Source organism: Pistacia vera, unplaced genomic scaffold (assembly GCF_008641045.1).
Source record: "Pistacia vera cultivar Batoury unplaced genomic scaffold, PisVer_v2 Contig368, whole genome shotgun sequence".
NCBI classification, from domain to species: Eukaryota; Viridiplantae; Streptophyta; class Magnoliopsida; order Sapindales; family Anacardiaceae; genus Pistacia; species Pistacia vera.
The window spans coordinates 95,878-120,247 of record NW_022196188.1 but is presented as its reverse complement, the minus strand read 5'-3'; the positions used below and the strand labels follow the sequence as shown (position 1 = coordinate 120,247).

Genomic DNA, 24,370 nt, shown 5'->3' with positions numbered 1-24,370 from the left:
AATTAATTAATTATTCACACTTTACCATTTTTTATTTTCTTTTCAGGTTTTATTCTCTTTGAGCGGTCCAAAAATGACCCTGTACTTGCGTAAAATAACACCTGTTATAGTAAATAAAGTTGTAGTTTATAGATGAGAGAAGGGTGTTTCTGTATTTTGAAGATTGTGTAGCTTCCAGAATCGGGATATTCTATGCTACATTAAAATAATTATATTTTTCTCTTTCCTGCACCGTCCAAATCCAGAATTCTCTCCTTAACCGTTAGATCAAATTAATGCCACACGTAGTGTCCGATTTCTATAGGAGAAGATTAACGTATTCAATATTAAGTACCAGCAGTCAACCTCACTAACCACTAATTCAAGTCCCTAGAACGACAACGTTTAACGTTAAAAAACCATATCAAAATGACGTCGTCTTCCACCAAATTCTTCCCCCTTCCAAGTTCTAACACCAAGATAAATCCGCATTTTATTAAATTACCATTACACCCACCCAAACTCCTATATAAATCTACCACCGTCACCGTCTGCTTCAATAACTCAAAGCGAATATCAAAACCTTAAAAGATTTTCAATCTTTCAAAGCTTTTTCTTTCCTTCCAAACACTTATTTTCTCATCTTCTGATTACACACATTTCCTTTCTTGAATTTTAAAATGGCCCCTAATGTCACCACCACCACTACTGTGACCAAGACCACCTCTCTCTCAAAGGCTCCAAGCCTGTCAAGCCGTGCATATGTGACGTTCTTGGCAGGTAACGGGGACTATTGGAAAGGAGTGGTGGGGTTGGCCAAAGGGTTGAGGAAGGTGAAGAGCAGTTACCCTCTTGTCGTTGCGATTCTGCCAGACGTTCCTGAAGAGCACAGGAAGATTCTGGTGGATCAAGGTTGTATTGTGAGAGAGATCGAGCCTGTGTATCCTCCTCAGAATCAGACTCAGTTCGCCATGGCTTATTATGTCATCAACTACTCCAAGCTTCGTATTTGGGAGGTACGTATTGTAATATAATTGCATGTCATGTCTTTCTCGTAAAACTATTGTTTGCGTTTTTTATCACTAGTGTTTGACTGGTGGGTAATTTAATTTGCAGTTTGTTGAGTACAGCAAGATGATATATCTGGATGGTGACATCCAAGTATTTGAGAACATAGATCATCTCTTTGACATGGCTGATGGTTATTTCTACGCGGTGATGGACTGTTTCTGTGAGAAAACATGGAGTCACACTCCTCAATACAAGATTGGTTATTGCCAACAGTGTCCTGACAAGGTGAACTGGCCAGCGGAGTTGGGTCCTAAACCTCCACTCTATTTCAATGCTGGCATGTTTGTTTATGAGCCCAGCTTGTCTACTTACGAAGATCTCTTGAAAACCCTCGAAATTACCCCTCCCACCCCCTTTGCTGAGCAGGTAATATTTTAGATTTAGATTTGTATTTTTAATACATCATTAATTTAAGTTTGAATGTTTAAATAATGTTATGTTTTCTCGATTTGTAGGACTTCTTGAACATGTACTTCAAGGATATTTACAAGCCTATTCCTCCAATTTACAACCTTGTGTTGGCTTTGTTATGGCGTCACCCGGAGAACATTCAACTTGACCAAGTCAAAGTTGTTCACTACTGTGCTGCTGTGAGTATTATTTCATATACCCACTTTCATTTGACATGAAAAGATTGTATCATAATCTAAATTCTAACGGTTTGATTATAAATTTACAGGGGTCTAAGCCATGGAGGTATACTGGAAAAGAAGAGAACATGGACAGGGAAGATATAAAGATGCTAGTGAAGAACTGGTGGGATATATTCGATGATGAATCACTTGACTACAAGAACACTGCAGCAACGGGCGCATGAAGCCAGAGCCAGTGACCTTGGAACAATTAATGGCAGCGTTATCGAGGCTGGTGTTGTCCACTATATCACCGCCCATCCGCCGCTGTGTGGTGCGGATTCTCAAAGAAGAATGAAGACATGTTTTTTTTTTTTTAAATTGATTCATGTTTCTTGCGATAGAAGTTTTTTTTTTCCCTTTTTTTAATGTGTAAGTAGCGGTGGTCTTCCTTTCGTGGGAGAAGGAGAACCTCCATTTTAAGATTGTTACTTCAGGAGGAAGAGGATTTGATCTTCCTCCTTTTCGTAATGTTGGTTATATTAAATTAATATCAGCAAAACAATTTATTGTACATGAACTTGTCGCTTAACCCAATGGAAATACTTCCAAGTAGATGATTACTATTGTATTGCTTCTAATTCTAACAGAGAGGAAAGCTGATGCGAAACTGAAGGCCAGGTCTATATCTGGTCATGAATCTTTTCTAACCTAAGGTCACGGGGTTCAGGGCTATGTGATTGCAATTTTGGTGTTGACATATGGATGATTTGATTTGAAACCACAAACAATACAATCACCGGACTTGCAGCAGAACAAAAATTCATTATTGCCTTGAACAAGCTAAGTTAAATTTATTATGTATTTGTGTCGCCTTCTAATTTTGGTGGGAAACTTGCTGCAATGCGCCGATCGAGAAGCATTGAAAAAACAGAGTAGAGACGTTAAAAAAGAAATTTTGATAGCAAATAAAACTATCAAAATACACCCACTTCCCCACTTCATCACAAATCGTTTTCCTGTATTTCTTGAAACATCAAATCCGTATGCATATACATCAGCTTTTCGTTATGAGTCCATTCAATGTGTATACTGGAGCTAAATACATTAATAAAGGTCACAATAAAGTATCAGTAGCTTGTGCACACCATAGAATTGTATAATTGAAAAGTTTCAACCAAATGTTTTCTGATTAATCTAAAAAAACTACCTGTGATTATGGTAAGGATTTGCGTCAAACCACTGAAGAAAAATATACTGCAAATATTACTACACTCAAACTCTTTATTATCTACAACTGAATTGAGTGTTATAAGACATCCCCAAGCTCTTGCAATAGCTTGAAAAATGAAAAATAAACATCATTTCCTTTTGCGCTTTGCTAATTATCTTTCTCCTTCCTCTCTAAAACAATATTACAAAATCCCGTTGGCAATAATAATTAAAAATTAACCTTTTTAAGGTTATTTTTTTTTAATCAAAAAAATTTCAATAAATATTGGTGAACATGATTCATACCAGTAGGTAATGCAGAATCAAGTCTGAGTCGAAGTATTTTTCAGGTAATCCTTCTGGCTTCTCTGCGTCTTGCTTCTAATTCTATTCCATTTCTTGCATGCAATCACGGTTTGATTTCTTTATATTGAGCTATTCAAAATTCTCTTCATGGAATTAGGTTATTGTAGACATTTATGCATAGAAAAATATAAACAAATGAAAATTTAATCAAAGAAAAGATTTGCTAAGTTTCCCATCTGTTATACTAAGAAACAACAACTATGCTCCTAATCTTGTTATAGTCCCATAAATTAGGCACAATATTTAAACCATCAAAAAAGAATAGACTAATAACAAGACTTCTGTGACCTCTTTTTCTTCTTCTCTCTTCTTCTTCTTCTTCATCGTCGTCATCATCACGTCTTCTTGTGATTCAAACAAACGGTTGTATAATTTATGTATCTGAACAACTAAAGATAGATTGTTGACTAACCGTTGCCATCTTTCCTCTGCAAAACAAATCACATTTTTAGATAATTTATGTATCTGAACAACTAAAGATGATTTAACTTATTAGTATTTGTGCAACTAAAAATATTTAAGAAGACCTATGTGTTATCATACCAAATGATTTTCAAAGATTAAGACACAATTTCAAGTTTTGAACAATTCAATTTACATAGTCTAAAAACATATTTCGTCTAAAAACTATTTCCGTTCAATGCTGTTTTCTCCGAATTTTCCAAAAATTGCATCCAAATCTATTGATAAAAGAAAAGAGTCAACGAACATGTTCCCACCCAAAAAATAGCCCATTGACCAATCCACACCCAATCACATTTTAAATACCATTTTAGTACCCAAAACATATTTTATTAGTAATTGTTGTGTTAGGAAGGGCAAAATGGTTAAAGTCCATTATTAATGAGGGCAGAATGGTCACCAAACAATGGTTGTGAAGAAGAAACAGCGCACATTAGCAAGAGATGGCACACGTTAGTGGTCAAAGCATGGGTTTTTGCCATTTATCAGCCGACCAGCATTCAAAATCCCTTCCGACACCACTACAGAATCCCACCACCTCCTCTACAAGCCCAAGCCTCCATTTGCCATCATCACTCACCATTTCCACCACCACCTCCATTCGCACGATCGACTCTTAAGTCGGATTTCGATCGATTCATTGCTAGAAATCACCCAGACACCACTATCACACTCCCCACAATCCACTTAAAAACCTACCTCCATCATCGTCCTTGGCATGCCGTCACCGACCGTGAACTGTGCGACCTTTAACTTCCAAGCCGATTTCTGTCGTTTTCGATGTCGAAAATCATCCCTGCTACCACCAATCGACTCCCTAGATCTTCTCCCCAAAAGCCCCAACATTCCTAATCCCGTTTGTCACCATCGCAGACAATTGAAGCTTCCCCACGTTAAGGTTTTTAAGTTTTTATTGGATCATGGGTTTGATTTGTATATTTTGTGTTTGGGGTTGAGATACAATTGATGAGTTTGTTTGTTGATTTTATGGTCGCCAACACTCCCCAACGCAAGCGACAATTGCAGCAATGGAAGAGCCTGAGAAGGAAGAAAGAAGAGAGGGGTTTTTTTAGTAAATCACTTTGTTCCCAACCAAATAAGAGGATAACCTGATATCAGGGTAGTAAAAGGGTGTTTTAAGTTTGAGGGTGGGAACATGTCGGTGGGCCATTTGTTGGGTGGGAACATGTCATTAACTCAAAAGAAAAAGTAATATTTTGCACTTACAGTTTCTTTTTTTTTTTTTCTCAAGTAAAACTATTTTCAATTGTTAACTATGAACAATTAATCGATTCAATACCTTTTCTATGAACAATGTTGCACTATAGAGTTAAGGTTACCCATCCATTGTTTTTCATTATATCATTATTATCACAACTTAATTTCTTGAGCTTTGGTGTCAATTGTTCTCCATAACCAAAGATCTTCATATTGGACATCTAAAAATCCGAAGTGACTCCAAAGCTGGGAATTCAACAGAATATGAGTCTGAGCTAACAAAGCAAGTTATCTAAATTTCCAAGGTACAAGGAGGGCAAATAGGATACAAAATCCTTGTACTGTTGATGCTTCTCATTTGTGATTATTTCATGTAGTGTGAGCATCTACCTATTTCAAGTCTTCTAAGTTTCACCAAGCTTTTGGCTTGAACGGGGTGAAGAGTTTTTTTTAATTTAAAGCGTTCCCCTACTTCTATAAAAGTCAATATCCCAAACTTGGGGAGGTTGTGGTGGACTTTCCCTTTGGTACTACTAACCTTTTCTTATATTCCTCCTCTTCTTTCGTCTCGAAGATGAAGATCTCTTTAAATTCTTGCAATACTTTATCTCGTTTTTTCAAACATAATAGACTTTGCTATAGCTGGAGAAGATAGCTTAATTTAGTTTCGGCAAAACAACAATCGTATTCCGTTCAAGTTGCAGAGGTTTATTGATTGAGTGTGACCATTCCATATATGCGAATCTCTAGCGGACCACACAAATGTAGATCCTTCAATGACAAGAGCCGCTTTGTTCTCCATTTGCAACCTTAAGCTCTTCCCAATCGAACATATATGCCACTGATTACAATAAAATCTCTAAAATTTTAGATTTGAAACCTCTGTAAAAAATGACTTGGAAAGTTTGGCAACCTGTTCCTACAACCTATAGTAAAAGATTTGAGTTTATTGAAGGACTGGTTGGAGGTTCACCATGACATATTTCAATCAAGTTGGGATGGTCCCAGATTTTTAGTTCCTCTAAGTTTTGGAATGTTTAGTTTGATTCCATTTCCAATTTATTTAGGAGATATGTTACCTTGATCAGTACAGTTAACTTTCAGCTCATTGAACCTCTCTTTACAAGTATAAATATTTTTCAAAACGATGATACATAGATATTTATTTTTTAAATTACAAAAAGTCTTAAGGCAATCAAATAATAATGAAATCATAACCTCAGAGAGAGAGCATCAATTTCTATGAATATTTTCTTCTAATCTGTAAAAACAACTTTCTGTCATAATTTTTGGAGCACCTATATTATTAAGCTTGATAACTTTTGAACAACATGTCATATTAGGCATAAGATCCTGGTTTGGGATAAAAATTTGCAAGCTAATTAGTCTAGACAAGTATTGTAACTCAGCAAGCTCGAAATTGCTTTTCCAATACCTCCTCTCCTTCAAAAGACCAAAGCTTAAAACTTTTCAAAAATATAGCTTCTCTAACTTACAAAGAGCGGGGATTACGCCATGTGCTATTGTGTTAGCTTTTTACAGTTGTTCAAATATAATAGCCTCAATTGAATTAATTGGCTAAAAAGGATGAGTATCTCCCTAATATTAGAATCAGTACAAATAGAGGTTTTTTTTTTTTTTTTTTTTTTGTCAGCTTACATGCACCTCACACAAATCTTAGGGTGGAGCTATCCCATAAACAACCATTACTTCCTATAGTCCCTCAGTTATAATCCATGTGTCAAATATACTCCCTTGGCATCATCCGACAAATCAACCCTGGAACATGGGTTGGATCATTTGCAGCCCCCTTAGTTCGCCCATCGCGGGACTACCCATGTACGGGTAAGAAATGGAGTTTATTAGACTCAATTTTGTAAATATAATATTCTTCTGTGTTTCATTAATTTCATTTTCCTTGAGCAGAATGTGACAACTGTTAATGAGATGGTTTATGTTAATTTTGACAGCTTGCCACTTGTTGGCCACATGTCTCCTCTTCATCGACTATAAACTTTAGCTGCCAACTGCAATTTACTTTATCTCCCTAATTAGATGTTTATTATTACAGCAATTTCTCAATTGGTTGATAGTTATGGTTTTGGTACAAGTTTACCACTGCGCAATCTGTAACCAGGCCTCATGAATCATGCAATTCACTGATGTTTCTATAAAGTCTCCTCTCAGAACAAATTTCAACACTAAATCAGCAAACTCAATTCCTAGTTTGACAAAGCATCATCAGGAATGTATATTTTTATCGATGAACAAAATTAACAGAAACTAATTAAAAAAAAAAAAAAAGGCCACTAAGAGCCTGCAACAAATGAGTTGGTATATGCTGCAGTTTGAGCATGGAGGAGCATGTCTTCAGTGATAGCAGCAGTTGGTGAGTTTGAAGGGAGGCCATTCTCGCAATCGTAAGCCAATGTTGTCAACTTACCCAAATCACAAATGCTCCAAGCTTGTCAAGCCGTGCACATGTGACGTTCTTGGCAGGAACGTGCAGAGCCAGTGAGCGTCCATGTCTTCTCATAGAAACATCTCTTCGCTTGAACATGGCTGATGGTTATTTCTACGCTGTGATGGACTGCTTCTGTGAGAAGTCATGGAGTCACACTTCTCATTAAACTGTTGCTTCATGTCTTCTCACAGAAACAGTCCATCACGGTATTGACCATCACTGATGGTTATTTCTACTCTGTGATGGACCATTTCATGTTTCTTGTGTATAGGAGTAAAATTTATTGTACATGAACTCGTCGCTTAACCCAATGGAAATTAATTCCAAGTAGATGATTTTGATAATCCTTCCCATCATCAAAATTCAAGGGTGATTTGCAATATTATTATCTTATTTGGAAGCAATAATACCCTCCCTGACCTTTTCAAAAGCAACAGGAATCTCCCCCAACAATCAATGTACCTTTATCTTAACCGCAATACCCTGATCAGGATTTTAATTGCTCTTAAAACTATATCAGCATCTGCTTGTTTAAAATCAGATTTTTTTTTTTTTTTAGTAAGTAATAAGTTGCAATTGACTTTGATATGTGTCAATATGATTTCCCTTTATTTTTGTTTAAAAACCCATGAGATTATTATTTTATTATTATTATTATTATTATTTACTTTTTTCTTTTTTTCTGCTTTTCTAGCATAGCTTATAATATTTAAACTCCCTTCCTTATTATCAATCCCAAAATAACAATTAAAAAAAACCTTAAAAACAGAAAGAAACCAGATAATTTAAGACACGGAAGAGATTAAAAAAATCACAAAAAATTGTGTGATACCAAACTTGTTAAGGACCAACACAATATTTCTGTATCTTTTAAAACAAAATTTACTCGATTGTATATACGACCATTCATTAATTATATACTCTATGTATCTCGAAATTTTTCTTTAGCTGCCGAACCAATTCCCACTCTATCAGACTCAGTTCTTTTTCCACAAAGAAGATAAACAAGTTAATAAAAGAACCATTTAATTTTAAATTTAATTAAAAATATGTTGAAGCTTGTACTCTTTTTGCTCAGTAGGAGACAAAATACATAAAAGTTGAAACGATGATGTGTAAATTTAAAGGTTGCATGGCGTTTGATTCACTAGACGATGTCGTTTACTGGAAACTGGTAGAAAACTTTAGCTTATCAGAATAAGAGTTAACGACATGTTTCCACCCAAAAAATAGTCCATTGACAAATTCATACCCACCCACTTTTTAAATACCATTTCAGTACCCAAAACATAATTTTGTTAGCAATTTTTGTTGTCAGGAAGGGCAAAATAGTCAAAAGTCTATTATTAATGAGGGCAAAATGGTCAACAAACATTGGCTGTAGGAGAAGAAGAACAACGCACGTTAGCAAGAGATGGTGCATGTTAGTAGCGTCACAATCGACAGTTTTTGCCATTTTTCGACCAATCTCGGCGTTCAAAATCACTTATGAGACCACCCATAGAATCCCCATCACCTCCTCTACAAAGCCTTAGTCTCCATTTACCGTCATCACTCACCATTTCCCACCACCACCTCCATTCGCATGGCCAACTCTACAAAACCAATCGCCTCCATTATCCAGTCCATTTCTTTGCCATAAATTCCCCCAAACACCACCATCACACTCTCCACAACCCACTCTACAAAACCCTTACCTCCATCATTGTCGCTTGCTTGTCAATGGCCAATTGTGCACCGCGCGACCTTTCATTTTCCAAGCCGATTTTCAATCATTTTCAGTGTCAAAAATTGTCTCTGCTACCACCAATCGATTCCTTGGATCTTCCTCTCCAAAACCCCAACATCCTAGATCTCACTAATCGTCGGCGATTGAAGCTCCCCCACCCTAGGGTTTTTCCAGTTTTAATTGGATTAATTAAGATTGATTCATTCAATTTTTGTGTTTGTTGGGTTGAAAGACAATTGATGAATGTTTATTTGCAATATTTTCTGGTGGTCGACGACCCCAACATCGGCGGCAATTGCTGGCAAGGGAAGAGGCTAAGAAGAGAAGCAATGGAAGAGGGCTTTTTCGTAAATCACTATATTTCCCACCCAAATAAGAGGTAAACATATTATTTGGATAGTAAGAGGGTGTTTTAAAAGTTTGAGGGTGGGAAAGTGTTTAATGGAACTTTTTTTGGGTGGGAACATGTCGTTTAACTCTCAGAATAACCCTTAACCAAATCAACATCTCTAAATCTCTAAAACCCTTCCCTTCCATTTTGTTAGGGTTTTGAACGAAACGAAGAGTAATAATCAAATCAGCAATGATTCGCACCGCAAGCAAGTTGTCAAGATCAGCGACTACCCTCTCCCGAAGCATTCGGTTGCCAGGAGCCTCCTTCCATGGACATTTTCTACTCTCTGCTGCATCACCACCGTCGAGATTACTTCATGATGGAACCAACGTCAACGGCCCAAATTCAAATCCAGTTGTTTTTCAGATGATCAATTACGCTCTCTCTCATGCCAGGTCTCAGAAATCAGGTTACTTTTTAAAATTTCCTATCAATTCAGCCCAAAACTTTTCCCATTTTTAATCAAATTTCTTTCTTTTATTTTTTTTGTAAGTGGTGACACGTGTTATGCATATGTAGATGAATCGTACGCACAAGGTTTGCTAGTACTCGAGCAGTGCTTCTCTACTCAGCCAAGGGAAGGCCAGTGCGCTCAAAATTGGAGGGGAACTGCGTTACTCGCTATGTCTACTTTATTATATGAAAGGTTCTTTTTTTTTTTTTTTTTTAAATATTTATTTCATTGTTCGGCCCTTCAATATCTCTGAGCTTGTAATTTGAATTTTATTGTAGAGGGAATTTAATGGAGGCAATAGACAGGCTGCAGAAAGTTGAAAATTTAAAACAATCTTCTCTGGGAGTAAGAGGTGCAGTTCTGTCTATGAGGAAATTAGATTTATGTTTCAAAGTTGTTATGTTTAAACTCTTATTTAGGGAAAGGGTATTGATTAAAAATTGTGTTTTGTGCATTTATTGTAGTTGCTGCGGTGGAAGCCCTTGTTGGACTCCATTTACAGTTGGGGCAAGTAAGTAGTGATTTCAACAAATAGTTAAACTAGTGTTTTTTATTTCTATTAGTAATCTGTTTAGAATTTAAGATTTATCTGGAGATGATTCTCCTTATATAGGATGATACTTCGTCAGTGGTCGCAGATAAATGCTTAGAAGTTCTGGGAAAATGCAAACCAGAGAGTGATGGAGGTGATTATGCAGCTGTTAGATCTCGTGCTAAGGCAGTAAAAGGGCTGATTGAGCTTGTCCACGGGAATGTTGAATCAGGTACTGCTGAAGCTCTTGTGAGTTTTCATTCTTTCATTTTTTTGTTGTTGTCATGTTGATTTGTTTTATTATTGAATTTGGCTTATTGGGGAACAGCTGAATCTTTCTTCAGAGGATTTCAGGAGAATGTGGGTTATACTGGTGAGGTTCATTGCTTTTACTAGTCGTTATGGGAATCATGGTTGTTCGTTATATTGAAGTTGTTATATATAGGCAGTGCTGCTTTATCATACGGAGAATATTTGCATGTCACACGGAACTTTCCACTGGCTAAGGAGTTCTACCAGAATGTGATTGAAGTGTTGAGTGAAAAAAAAGACTTTAGTGATACAAATGCCTTGGGATCATGTAATATGGCTTTGGAGGAAGTTTCCTTGGCAGCTACGTTTGGTCTAGGACAGCTTGAGGGACACATGGGGTAAGACTTAGAATCCTTGGCTAGTGCCTTAAATCACTGTTTACCTTCAATAATATTGTCTTCTGATGCCAACCGTCCCTAACCTTAATTCAGGAACTTTGGTGATGCTGAGGAGATATTGACAAGGGCTTTAACTAAAACAGAGGAACTTTTTGGTTTGTTGCCTTGGATGTGCTTTGTTAATCACTTATGTTCATATTTCTTTTAGCTGGTTTTGTAGAATGAATATTGTGGATTATATACCAATTCTTCCCTTTGGTTTTATTGACTTCCTGTAGGCTCCCACCACCCAAAAGTTGGTGTTGTCTTGACCTGCTTGGCTCTCATGTTTCGGAATAAAGCAATTCAAGAGCGGTCAAGTTCTCTTTTGGTACAAGAGGTTAGAATTCACATGACCATCATTTTTATTTCATATCAAGAAAAATTGGTTCTAGAGGTGTCTTCCATTCATATTGATTCTTGATATTAGCCATAATAGTTTATTTCTTTTTCCTCTGGTTAAATTGATCTCAAAGTTGTAGATCAGGAATGTACTAGATCCTCAAAAAACTACCATGGGCGAGGATGATTTGTTGTATAGATCCTGTTAGGATAAGGTCATAGATCTTTTTGACTAGAAAAGAAAAAATTGTGCAAACATAAGTTTTAGCCTGTTGTACTGTCCTTTCAATTGTTGGGTAAACCTTATGTATGTTTTAATTAAACTCTGTTTGGACTTCTTATTACCTGTGAAATTTTCTTATCACTTGTCATTGGTTATGTCATCGTTGCAATTTGTATTGGTAATTATGTTATTGTAAAGTTTTAACAATATATCCTTTACAGGGGCTTTATAGAAGGGCGATAGAACTTCTGAAAGCTCCACCATTGGATTCTGAAGGTATAGCCAGAGTCTTAGCATTTTGCCTATTCCCAATGCTATTCAGGAATGATTCTGTTTTGCCTGTTTGGTTGTACAGGTTCTGAGACAAAAGTGGATGGAAGAGATATAATGGCCCTTGCAAGAGGTATACTTGAAAATCGTATTGCTTTTCTTCTTGCATACTCGTATATTCTTATGGAGGGATCATGACTCAGTGATGGAAGTGGTCCTAATTTGAATTGGTTCTCATGAGTTATTTCTGCCTATCATGTGACAGAAATGTTGGCCTGACATTCACTTCTCATACTTATTGAATGTTATACAATTTAAAAGTCGAGCATTTTGCTGTGTCATGATGTTGCAATCACTTCGTTATTACTGGGTGTTTTTTTTTTTTTTTTTTTTCCTTTTTTAAAGATACCTTAAACATTTGATGCATGTCTTGTGTGTTTTCAACTTGTATGATTCTTTGATGCCTTTGGAAAGGCAAATTGTTCTTAGGGATCCAATTATGACAGTCTCATAGCACACATGCATAATGATTTCGGCATTTATCCAGCTGGTTGGTTGTGTAGGTGGATATGCAGAAGCGCTATGTGTTCAGCAGAACAGAAAGGATGAAGGGGAGAGAACGAAAAGGTGGGCAGAAGCTACATGGAGAAACCGCCGCATGTCACTGGCTGAGGCCCTGAATTCAGAGCCATCTAACAAAGTGATGGTTATAGATGCTCGAACTAGCCGGGCCATGTAATCATCTTTTTCCAGTTTCAGTAGCTGTTAGATAACCCTAGTTATACTTTGTAGATTGCAAGGCAATATGAATGTCGCCTCAAAATAACTGTAAGAGCATAATCTTCACATATTGTGGCATGCATTCTGCGCATGGTCTATTACATTATTTATGTAAAAATAATGTGAAGAGATGCAAACCCAGTGGCATTTCTCAGTTTTGCCGTCTGTAATCTTGTTGTATTAACTAGAGGCTGCTGAAACTCGTAATATGCACGAAAAGTATTTCAATGTAGAGTTACTGTATAAACTGTTTGGCTGAATTTCGTGATGAATAAATTAGCATTGTTTTATTCTTGTAATAGCAAGTGAAGCAAATTCTAAGCTCTTAGCCCGTCACAAGTCAGTTGAGGGTAATCAACGGGGTATCTTAAACTATGCATTGAAGAGAACTGCAATTGCAATTGAAAAACGAAAACCGCTGCAGGACATTTTGTATAGATCACAATTACTGGATGTGTACACCATTGCATAGTGGTACAATTTGAAAAAAAATGAAAAATTACATGAAAGTTATAAAATTGGATCGCAATTCTATAACGTAAGTTGCATTCACGTATATATACCCGGATTAGAGCTTCATAGAGGGAGGTTAAGACCTTTTCCAACTTCGACCCCAATAACCTGAAGAATTCCTTTGTTCAATATCTGCAAAAACAAGAAAACCCCATAAAGTTTTAAGGAACTATTTCAAATACAAAATGTTCTAATGACATACTCAGAACACAATGATAATAGCTCACCAATTCTACAATGAAAGTTCCAATAAGGCCAATCATACAGGCTCTAGAATTCCATATCTCTGCAGTCCTGGTAAATCCAAGAAAAGGGGCTTGGAATTTTGGCTGCACTTTCGGCAATTCCACCTAAATTTTGAACCTCTACTTAGTTTCAGAACTAAATTAAGAATAATAATGCAATGAGCAAACATACGACATACCCCAGCAGGAGGCTTTGCAGCTCGGACCGTGAAGGAGGGTCGCTTCTTGAAGGTGATCTCAACCCTGTTATGATTGATGAAAAGCGAAAGTTGGTGATTTCGGCGATGAATTTTTGGAAGTTCTGTTGGCAGAAGCGATGATGAGATGAGCGATGAAGTGGCCATGGCTGTCGTTTCACAAACCTTTGCTACGGCTTCGTTTGCCACCTTATCTCTACTTCATTACGCATATTTGCTGGGCCCCCACTCGTAAAATATTGTGGATGTCCTTGCAGGATTGTCTTGGCTAAGTACTTTTAGGTTCAGTTTAGACACCAATAACATGTTGCCACGATACTGAAAATTTATGGGTTTAAAGCTGGGTTAGCTGCTATTTTTTTTTTTTTTGGCTGCGATGTCTGGACTCGTTTAGGCTACCTCAACTAATCTTGGACTTTGAAATTGACAACCAAATAAATCTTTGTAGTTATCGTTTTTATTAATAACCTAAATAGATCAAATTCAGGATTTTTTTAAGTAATACATTTAATAATTCTAATTGACTGCTAAGACTCTTAGGTATATTTTTAAAGAGGTTATGAGTTTAATTTATCTGAGTTATTAATAAAGGTGACCATTGAAGAGATTTATCCTATTATTAATTTCAAGACCTAAAAAATTTATTAAGATTCGTGTAAACTGGCCTGCTAAAAAACAAAAGACGTACGTTTATATGTATTTCTGGCTGCTAAAGGGCTTTGGAAAAGTTAGCATGGCCAGAGCTTAGTACTTAGTTTAATAATTAATTGGGTGTTTATAATTGCTTAGTACTTAGTTTAATAATTAATTAAGTTTGGTTCATTATTTGTTATCCAGCTATAATAAAGACTACGTAAGTTTGCATGTTAAAACTACATTTGGATAGTTTGCATGTTAAAACTACATTTGGATGACCAAGTGATTTGATAGGGACTCCTGAGTATATTATTCAAGAGATCCTGAATTTGAATCCCTCTTCGATTGCTAATAGGGGTAGTTATTTGTTATGTATGATTTTTCCATCAAGCTCGGATAATTGCGAGGTAATAGCTTGATCAAGAATCAGTTCAACTTAATTGATTGTTCGATCCAGTATAAGCTCATCGAGTTGTAGCTCAACCTAGCACAAGCTAGTCGCGACCAATCCCAACAGTTGTTCAATCAACTCAAAGATAACTTCAGATCACAGATATCTCGTAAAGGATCATATCAACAGCAATTTTGGAGCAATCTCAGCGCTCAATCGCGAGAATATCAGAGTTGCATTTCAATTTTAATTGTAATCCCTTTATTTTTGCTATTTCCTTTGTACAAAATCTATATATAAACCCCCTCCAACGATGAAAAAGGGGTTAGCAAATTATTTTAGGATTATCATTGTAAGCTCTCACGGCAAATATAAAAACAATGGCCGTAGGCTCAAGAGTATATCTCGCCGAACCACTTTAAAAACTCATTGTGTCATTTACTTTATTGCATTTTCCGTTCATACATTGCTGGTTTTTATGTAATCACACACACATCCGTTCCAATTCTGCCAAGGTCAATTAGATCGTTCTAGTTGGTATATTTTTTGCATCAACATTTTGGTGCTAGAAGGAGGGCCTCCGCCAAAATCTTAGAATTTCCAGCAAACAATCCTAGTGACTTGATCACTCAAGGCCCACAATGGTTCGCACACAATCAAAAACCACCACCAGAAACCATGACAACATGGAAACCACCCACTAGGAGGTGTATCAAGATGCCATCGAGCGTTGACCACCAGAGCCGCTAACACAATAAGCCGCGAATAACCAAGGGGTAGGGACGTCGAATCCTGAGAACGGCCAACTGGTGGAGATGATCAAAACAATGATTGCACAGGCGGTGCAACAAAATATGGTTGAACTAAGAAATCAACAACCAACTGCCCAAGATCTTGACTAGCCACGTTTCACAGATGTTACCTCGACAGGTCGAAATTCAGCTGGCGACCAATCTGGTTCATCGACACCAAGGGGCGACCGACATCCCGGATGACACAAGGTACATTCCACTTATGAACATGAGTTCTGCAGGCAAACTAACCCCGAGAGGCGACCAAGAAAATAGCCAATGAAGGAAAATGAAGGCAATGGTCGCCTACGGGACACTCGACCTACTTCATGATACCCACAACGTTCGTGTGCCGATTTTAACCCACGCCCAAGGCAAGCTCAAACCTCGCAAGCTCGCAAGACGAGTCATGTGTGCTAATCTGTCAATGACTGACATTCCAGTTATAACCAATGTCTGTAAGCAACGCATTGATGAGCATGATAACACCTACTAGTCTAGCCATCATGACTTAACATCGCGCATAATGGAGAGGGCTCACAAGTAACAGATTTGCGAACTCACTTGCTTGAGGTAAGGCTAAATAGAGCCAGCCAAGGCAATCCCCACAACGAAGACTTAGATCAAGTGCATAAAATGTTTGACAATCTAAGAGCCCTCCAGAACAATGTGGCGGAAGAGATAGTGAGCTCTCTATTCACAAAAGGAAGTTTGCTAGGCCCCGCTTCTCCAAGGACTTAGGGCACCAGAAAGCAAGTTTGATGGGAAAGGAGATCCCACAGACCACCTCGACACTTTCAATGACCTGATGGAACTGTATCAGGTATGTGACTTGGCAAAGTGTCGCTGTTTCGCGATCACATTGGTAGGGGATGCCAAAAGGTGTTACAAAAGGTGAACTCAATTAGCTCTTGGCAACAGTTCTCCTCACTGTACCTAAAACAATTCCAAGCAAGGAGACAGTTTGCAATGTTGCTCAGCTACTTGAGCAATATTCGTCAGGAGAGAGATGAAACACTGACCTCATATCTGATGAGGTTCTAGAATGAGCAAGCAAAGGTAGCGGATGCACTCGAAGAATCAATTCGGACTTTGTTAATTGCGGGTATCAAGTCACAAACGGAGCTGTGGAAAGAGCTCCAAAGCGAAGACCATGTGAGTCTGACAAAGTTTTATCAGATGGCTACCAAGCACCAGCAAGTGGAAAGCTCACTAGTCGCCCTAGCCAGAAGCTTACCACAAAGAGTCACAGACAGGCGACAAGATCACCCAGCGCATAAATGGAGGGTCCAATACCGCAATGATAGGGACCGGAACAGGTTCCAAAAGAGACAGAAAATAGAAAATCGTAGGGAAAGGCAACATTTTTCGCGATATGCAGAATACACTCCCCTCACTCAAGACATAGCTCATATATATGAAGTCTCCTGTGAGGCTAAAAGACTGCCCACTTCAAAAAGGATGAAGGGTACCAGGTAGAAGAGATTGACAGAAATACTGCAGATACCACTGGGACATTGGGCACAACACTAATGAGTGTCGAGTTCTAAAGAATGCCATCAAATATCTTATACGAAGGAGCCACCTAAAAGAATTTGTCAAGAAGGCGCCAGCTCTTGAAAATACAAGCGAGCAAAATAATCAGATCCAGCAAGCCTTAACCAACAATGAGGTCCTGGTAGGCATGATCTATGGGGGGTCCGACATTGCAGGGAGGTTAAGGTGCTCTCGTGAGCATTATGCTCGAGAGGCCAAAACAGACTTAGTCCCCCGAGTAATGAGCTATGAACAGAGGCCGCCGAAGCGGTCCAGACAAGAGAGCGAGGTGATAGGATTCACCGTGGATAAGTGTGAAGCATCTCCTTGCCAGAATCATGATGCAATCGTGATCACAGCAAGGATCGGCAATGCCTGAGTACTTAAGGTGATGTTCGATAATGGCAGTGCAACGAACATCATTTTCTTGGGAGCTTTCCAAGAAATGAGGTTCACAGAATGAGATCTAAGGGCGTGTCCATCGCCGCTTTATGGATTCATTGGGGACAGCCTAGTTCCCAAGGGAACAATCGACTTACTCGTGACCTTAGGGCAGAACCCAAGATGAGGACGGTGATAGCAAAATTCTTAGTAGTGGACTGCCCGACCACTTACAATGTCATTCTCGGAATACCGATCCTGGATGATCTAAGTGTAGTCACCTCAGTATGTTGGCAAGTGATGAGATTCCAACTCCAGGCGGGGTCGCAACGATCAGGAGTCACAAAAAAGAATCTCAAGAGTGCTACAACGAGCTATTAATACTGTTTTAAAATGGCTACTCCCGAGAATCATGGTCATCGTAAAGTCTGAGCCAAACCCTGGACCTCTGGAGGATACTATAGATCCTCATTTCCATAAAGAAGAGCCTACAGTAGGGCCAACAGAACAGCTGCGAGAAGTATCTATAAGCGAGAAAGACCCAACTCGAGTATTAAAAATTGGTAGCAGTCCAAGGGATGAGCTAGCAAATAATCTGGTGGGTTTCCTAAAGAAAAACGTCGATGTGTTTACCTATGTACATGCGGATATAGTGGGATTAGCCCCGAGGTAATGTGCCACAGATTAAATGTCAACCTAGAAGCTCGACCAATCAGACAGAAAAGGTAATATATAGATGCGGAGCGGTCCAAAGCACTCAAAGATGAAGTTGATAAGCTCCTGAACATTAACTTCATCAGGGAAGTGAAATACTTAGACTGACTCGCCAACTCAGTCTTTGTGAAAAATTCGATGGGCAAGTGGGAAACTTACGTCGACTTCACAAATTTAAACAAAACTTGTTCCAAAGACAACTTTTCACTATCCTGGATCGACCAATTAGTAGATGCGACAGCTAGGAACACACTACTCGCTTCATGGATGCATACTCAGGATATAACAAAATCCCGATGTATCAGCCTGACGAAGAACACACCTTATTTATTACTGGATGAGGTATTTACTGTTACAGGGTTATGCCGTTTGGCTTGAAGAATGCTGGGGTGACCTACTAGCGTTTGGTGAACAAGATGTTCGCCGAGCAAATTGACAAAATAATGACGATGTATATCGACGATATGCTCGTCAAATCAAAGGTCGTTGAAAGCCACATTGAGCACTTGGGGGAAATGTTTGACATCCTAAAAAAACATAGAATAAGACTCAACCCTCTGAAGTGCGCTTTCAGATTAAGTTTCAGAAAATTTTTGGATTTCCTTGTTAATCAGCGAGGTGCCAAAGCCAATCCAGAATCAAGCTCTCCTAGACATGAAAAACCTAACTAATAGAAGGCAAGTTCAAAGCTTGACAGGGTGTGTGGCCATACTTAGCAGGTTTGTCTCCTGAGCCACATATATGTGTCTACTATTCTTCGAAACCTTGAAGGAAAACAAAGGTTTCAAATGGATAGAGGAGTGCGAGAAAGCATTCCAGGAATTGAAGAAGCATTTGAGGCAGCCTCATTTGCTATCAAAGCACATCTACGGTGAGCCGTTGCTTTTGTATTTATCGGTATCTAAGTCTGCGATCAGCACAGCTTTGGTATAGAAAGAAAAGGGAGTGCAATGGCTGGTGTACTACGTAAGCAAGAGGTTGCTCGACACTGAGACAAGATACCTAGAGATGGAGAAGCTCGCCTATGCACTTGTCATCGTCGCTAGGAAGCTACAACCCTATTTACAAGTGCACTCCATACATGTGCTGACAAACTTCCTACTGAGAAAAATAATGTAGAAGCCCGAGGCATCAAGTAGATTAATTCAGTGGAAAATGGAGATGAGTCAGCATGATATTAAGTACATCCTGAGAACAACAATAAAAGGTCAAGCTTTGGCATATTTCATTTCAGAATTTTCCTATCAGTCTAAGTGAGAAGTAAGCTCGCCAGTGGTGAGTACCTCGGAAGTAAGCGAACCGTGAAAACCAAAGCTTAAAGGTCTATGGTAGTGGACTCTGTATATAGATAGGTTCTCAAACAAGTAAGGGGCAGGAGCTGGGCTCTTGCTCGAAAGTCCTGAAGGGAACCCGATCAGGGTTGTAGTTAGATTCGAGTTTGCTACCTCTAACAATGAGGCAAAGTACGAAGCAATGCTCACGGGGATCTGCCTTGCCAAGGAAATAGGGGCACAGTTCATCAAGATCTACAACGACTCTCAACTCGTAGTCTATCAGATTTTCGAAGAATATCAAACGAAGGAGGATAGAATGACATCATATCTTTGGCAGGTGAAATCTGAGCTCGAGCAGTTCAAATGTTTCATTATTCTTCAAATCCCGAGAGAGAATAATTCAGTGGCCGATGCTCAAGCTAGCCTAGCTTCGACAATGAGCCAAGAAAAGACTGATTCGATACCTGTCAAATTCCTCTCAAGTCCAAGTATTCTTGCTCCATAGGAATCAGTCTTAGTAACAGGGTAGAGATACAGTTGGATGGATGTAATAATTGCTTACCTAAGAGATGGAACATTGCCTGAAGGAAGAAGTGAAGCCAAGACACTCTGAGCAAAGTCAACTCGATACATGCTCATCAATGACAAACTGTATAAGCGTGGGTATGACTCACCGCTCTTATAGTGTGTTGATCATGATGACGTTGAATATGTTTTGAGAGAAATCCACAAAGGCATCTGTGGGAACCATGTAGAAGGTAGATCTCTAGCATACAAGGTACTTTGCCAGTGCTATTACAAGCCAATAGTTTTTTACGATACAGCAGACTATGGGCTCAAATGTCAGAGATTTACAGATATTCTGCGAGCTCCACCCCAATAGTTAACTATCTTGACAAGTCCTTGGTCATTTGCAATATAAGGGATCAATCTGATAGGCCATTTCCCTCAAGGAAAATGAGGTGTTAAGTTTGTAGTGGTTGCAGTAGACTACTTCACTAAGTGGGCAGAAGTCGAGCCTTTGGCTGCCATTACATCGAACAAACTGAAGGATTTCGTCTAATAAAACATCATTTGTAGATTCGGAATTCCCCATACAATAATAATCGACCATGGGAAACAATTCGATTGTGAGGACTTCATATCTTTCTGCAAAAGGCTCGGTATCAAGAAGAGTTTCATCACTGTTTATCGGCCTTAAGCTAACGGTCAAGTAGATGCTATGAACAAAGTGATCAAGCACACTATTAAGAAGAAGCTTGATGCCTTGAAGGGAAGATAGGCTAAGGAATTGCCCAAGGCTTTATGGTCATATAGAACGATAGTCAAAAGCTCAACAAGAGAAACCCCTTTCTCTCTATCATACGGGTGTGAAGTAATTACCCTAGTTGAAGTGAAGATTAGTTTGTTCCGACGAGAAGTCTTCAATGAAGAAACAAATGAAGATTTTATCTGTCTGATGCTAGACCTAATCAAAGAACATCGAGTCAAGTCTCAGCTAAGACTCAACTCGTACCAGCAGCGAGCCAGACGATACTTCAACTCCAAGGTCAAGAATAGGGACTTTGAAGTGGACGACCTAGTCTTCAGAAAGTTATCCAGGGTACACAAAACCAGAATTTGAGGGCACTTAGGCCCAAATGGGAAGGTCTATTCAGGATCTACGAAAAGCTTGCACCAGGAACTTTTCACCTAGAACACCTCAATGGTGAAGCTGTACTGCAAGCATGGAACGCTGAGCATTTGCGAAGGTATTACCAATAAGCAGCTTAAGTTTCATTCATGTTTTGTTTTTCTCTCATATTCATTGTAAGGTTGTTTATGGCCAAAATTCTATCAATAAAAAAAGATATTATTTATGAACTTTATTTTGTTCGTCACTTTTTGTTTATTAGTATTTTGTTCATCAATTATCATCTATGGTTTCAAAATCGTGACCTACGCGATCACATCCAAAACTTAGAGTCAAGAGTTCGAAAAAAGGCAGCTTAGCTCGATAAGCCATGCCAGAATTCAACTCATGAAGGGAGAAATTTCCCGAATTGACAAAGTTAAACTTGGAAAAACTCAAGTAAAACATGTCGAAGGAAAATCAGTTATAAACCAGCGACCAAAACTCGAGATGGACAAATAGTCTAAACTCAGAGTTCTCGCACAAGATTTTCTTATATATATTTGAAATGTTCCTCAAGAAGTGAGCTACGCATAACTTGGAGCAAATTCAAAATTTTTTATGATAAGTCCGATTAGGACAATCGAAACGACTTTGCAGAAATAAAAATTGCTCGAAAGAAATGTGCAAAACAATTTTTTTATTGATTATGGAATTTTATTTACAAACTAAACTAAAAAAAAAAAAAAAGATACGAAAAAATATCTAAGCAATTGGAGGTGCGGAGGCATCATCGCCAGTAGGACCAGGGAGCTCATCACCAATGGGGGCAGAAGGATCGTCGACATCAAGAGTCTTGGTAGCCTCTTTGAGGGCAGGAGTTAAAACGTCCTTTGGAGTCTTGACCGGAGAAAGGTCGGCAACAATAGGCGGGACTGTGACCTAAGAAGCTGGATCTTCGACCTCCTACTTAACATCAACATCTTCCTTTCCCTCCTCGACCTCCTCCTCACCTTCACCGTCGGGCTCAGAGTCGTCTGAGTAAACATATGTCATGCCTTGGGCCTCGGTCCTCACCCTGACGACCTCCTTTTGATAAGCCCTCGAAAGGAAGGAAAAGCCGAGTAAAGGATAAGCTTCCCACAGTTTCTGCACCAGGAAGACCAACGTTTCACAAGCATGGCTCGTGATGGCTAAGTTCAATTCCCCGACGTCAAGCTTGAGTTGTTTAGCCTCAGCCTTGGCCCTTCGATAACCTGCCACCAGCTTGGCGAGCTCAAGCGAGACCTTCTTATACTTAGCCTCCCAGTCTAAGACAGCTTTCTGAGCCGAGGCAAGCTGGAAATTCAGTTTGTTGTTGGCACCCCTGTAACGCCCACATCGAGGTACGTAGCTTTATTTATGCCCTTATACTCTTAGTTGAATTTTGTTAAAGTTATTTTTTAAAAAAATGTGAAGAAAATGCCTTAAATTTTCATTAGGGGTAAAATGGTATTTTCACTCAAAATTAGTTGAAATTGTGGGGAGTGAAAAGAGATAGAATTTCATGGAGAATGCAATAAAATAAGGGCATTATGGTAATTAACTAAGGGACATAGATGAAATTTTATAGAAAGTGCAAGGGCAAAATGGGAAACTATAAATAATATTATGTTATACCAAGAATTGAAGAGTGAAACCCTAGCCACTTCTTCTCCTCTTTCACGCCACTTACCACCCAAATTCTCTCAATTTCTTCAATTCTTTTTCAAGGGAAATTCATAGATTTTAGGTACTTTTTAATGGATTTTTAATCCCAAACATCTTTAGGTAAGATCCTTGCACTAAGAAGTGAGTTTTAATTTTTAAAGTGTTGAATTTTAATGATTTGTGTTCATAGGATTTAAGAGAAAGAGATTTGGATCAAAGAAGATTATTAAAGTGTTGGATTGCTCACATCTAAAGTAAGTAAATCCTACCCTAAGTATGATTTAAGTAATATTGTATGAAGAATTTCTTGTATGCATATATGTGTTTTATATGAAGAATTTTTTATGGATTTGGTGTTGAATGATGATTAGAACTTATCCATGAGAAGTAGTGTTGGTGTATTTGATATTGGATGTGAGTTTAGATGAAATTTGGAAGAATTGGAGTAGAAATTTTGGAGTATATAATTTGGGTAGGTTTGACGTTAAAGATAGAAGATTTTATACCAAATTTTTGGTGGCCTAGAAAAGAGGTAGAAGTGTAGCCAAAATAGAGTTCATTTGTGCACATGAATTGTTTAATGAAATGTCAAAGAGAAGTGCATGTATGAGTATGATTATGTGTTACCTTGGGATGAGTTTGTAGATGGTAGAGAATGACATGTTTGCATTCCATATTGCATAATTGCATCTAAACATGTGAATTTAGAAAGAATTATAAGCATGAAACCATCTACATGCATACATACTCATAAAAGCTTTTAAAATCACTAATGAATTTTAAAGAGTAAATAGAAAGACATAAGAATATTAAAGAAGTTCAAATCTGAATTTTTATTTAAAGAAGTGTAAAAAGATAAAAAGAAGAGAAGGTTGTTGCGATGGGGAGCCTGTGAGTGACATAGCCCCACATGCACGCCGCCTTTAGTGAGCAGCCTTAGAATTCAGAAAGAAAAATTGTACAGTCCGTTAGAAGTGCGTGTGGATGAGGACTGTACCCAGAATTAGAAAATTCACTCACACGGCCAGGGTTCCAAATTCATGCCTCAACCAAGTCCGATTGGCAAGAAAGAAAGAAAGAATAGAAAGAAAGAAAGAATAGAAAGAAAGAAAGACTAGAAAAGAAAGAAAGAAAGAAAGAAAGAAATACATAAAAGAAACGGAAAACATAATAAGAAAAATAGAAAAGAAAATGCACATTTTATGCATTTGTGCATTTGCATCATATATATGCATAATACCATGCCCATTATCTTGAGTAGTGGGAAATTAGAGTAGAGAAAGAACAGAGAGAAAAACAAAGTAAGAGTAGAGAAAGAATAGAGAAGAATGGGGAAGTGTGAAGTAAGGAAAGAAATTCAGAATTTAAGCAACGGAGAGAGAAAATGGTAGCATAGTGGGTTTAGTTACTGAGCAATTAGTGCTCATCCTGTTGTTTTCAATGTTTTTGCAGATAATATGTAAGATGTAGTTACTTGGAACATCACGCAGCGGAAGGGTTGGGCAAAACTGTCGAGTTACTATTTTGAGACTTTACTATATTATGTAAAGATTTGTATATAAAGAAAAATTAAATATGGGCCCATAATTTTATACTCATTTATATGTATATTTTCTTATATATATATATATATT

At 38.1% G+C, this 24,370-nt stretch overlaps 3 protein-coding genes across 3 annotated transcripts; 2 read left to right on the top strand and 1 right to left on the bottom strand.

Annotated features, from left to right (window-relative positions):
- The first annotated feature begins 644 nt into the window (after window positions 1-644).
- LOC116140296 (galactinol synthase 2) lies at window positions 645-1,867 on the top strand. Its single transcript, XM_031425945.1, has 4 exons — window positions 645-995; window positions 1,096-1,416; window positions 1,506-1,640; window positions 1,730-1,867. The coding sequence occupies exons 1-4, from the start codon at window positions 660-662 to the stop codon at window positions 1,865-1,867; spliced, it is 930 nt and encodes a 309-aa protein (XP_031281805.1). The 5' UTR covers window positions 645-659.
- Window positions 1,868-9,567: 7,700 nt separating this feature from the next.
- On the top strand, window positions 9,568-13,047 carry LOC116140307. The gene is made up of 12 exons (XM_031425955.1): window positions 9,568-9,876; window positions 9,987-10,113; window positions 10,200-10,273; window positions 10,386-10,432; window positions 10,535-10,685; window positions 10,782-10,826; window positions 10,899-11,103; window positions 11,197-11,258; window positions 11,382-11,482; window positions 11,929-11,983; window positions 12,063-12,110; window positions 12,541-13,047. The coding sequence occupies exons 1-12, from the start codon at window positions 9,657-9,659 to the stop codon at window positions 12,714-12,716; spliced, it is 1,311 nt and encodes a 436-aa protein (XP_031281815.1). The 5' UTR covers window positions 9,568-9,656; the 3' UTR covers window positions 12,717-13,047.
- Window positions 13,048-13,158: 111 nt separating this feature from the next.
- Window positions 13,159-13,935, bottom strand: LOC116140308 (light-harvesting complex-like protein OHP1, chloroplastic). The gene is made up of 3 exons (XM_031425956.1): window positions 13,695-13,935; window positions 13,498-13,620; window positions 13,159-13,402 (listed from the first exon to the last, which is right to left on the bottom strand). The coding sequence occupies exons 1-3, from the start codon at window positions 13,857-13,859 to the stop codon at window positions 13,334-13,336; spliced, it is 357 nt and encodes a 118-aa protein (XP_031281816.1). The 5' UTR covers window positions 13,860-13,935; the 3' UTR covers window positions 13,159-13,333.
- Window positions 13,936-24,370: the final 10,435 nt, after the last annotated feature.

Excerpts from the sequence above, each read along its gene's own strand:
- LOC116140296 (XM_031425945.1), top strand. The coding sequence starts at position 660 with ATGGCCCCTAATGTCACCACCACCACTACTGTGACCAAGACCACCTCT. Across the intron at positions 996-1,095 it reads CCAAGCTTCGTATTTGGGAG|TTTGTTGAGTACAGCAAGAT; the intron begins GTACGTATTGTA and ends TTTAATTTGCAG. Across the intron at positions 1,417-1,505 it reads CCACCCCCTTTGCTGAGCAG|GACTTCTTGAACATGTACTT; the intron begins GTAATATTTTAG and ends CTCGATTTGTAG.
- LOC116140307 (XM_031425955.1), top strand. The coding sequence starts at position 9,657 with ATGATTCGCACCGCAAGCAAGTTGTCAAGATCAGCGACTACCCTCTCC. Across the intron at positions 11,483-11,928 it reads GTTCTCTTTTGGTACAAGAG|GGGCTTTATAGAAGGGCGAT; the intron begins GTTAGAATTCAC and ends TATCCTTTACAG. Across the intron at positions 11,984-12,062 it reads TCCACCATTGGATTCTGAAG|GTTCTGAGACAAAAGTGGAT; the intron begins GTATAGCCAGAG and ends TTGGTTGTACAG.
- LOC116140308 (XM_031425956.1), bottom strand. The coding sequence starts at position 13,859 with ATGGCCACTTCATCGCTCATCTCATCATCGCTTCTGCCAACAGAACTT. Across the intron at positions 13,621-13,694 it reads CTGCAAAGCCTCCTGCTGGG|GTGGAATTGCCGAAAGTGCA; the intron begins GTATGTCGTATG and ends TTCAAAATTTAG. Across the intron at positions 13,403-13,497 it reads GAACTTTCATTGTAGAATTG|ATATTGAACAAAGGAATTCT; the intron begins GTGAGCTATTAT and ends TTGTTTTTGCAG.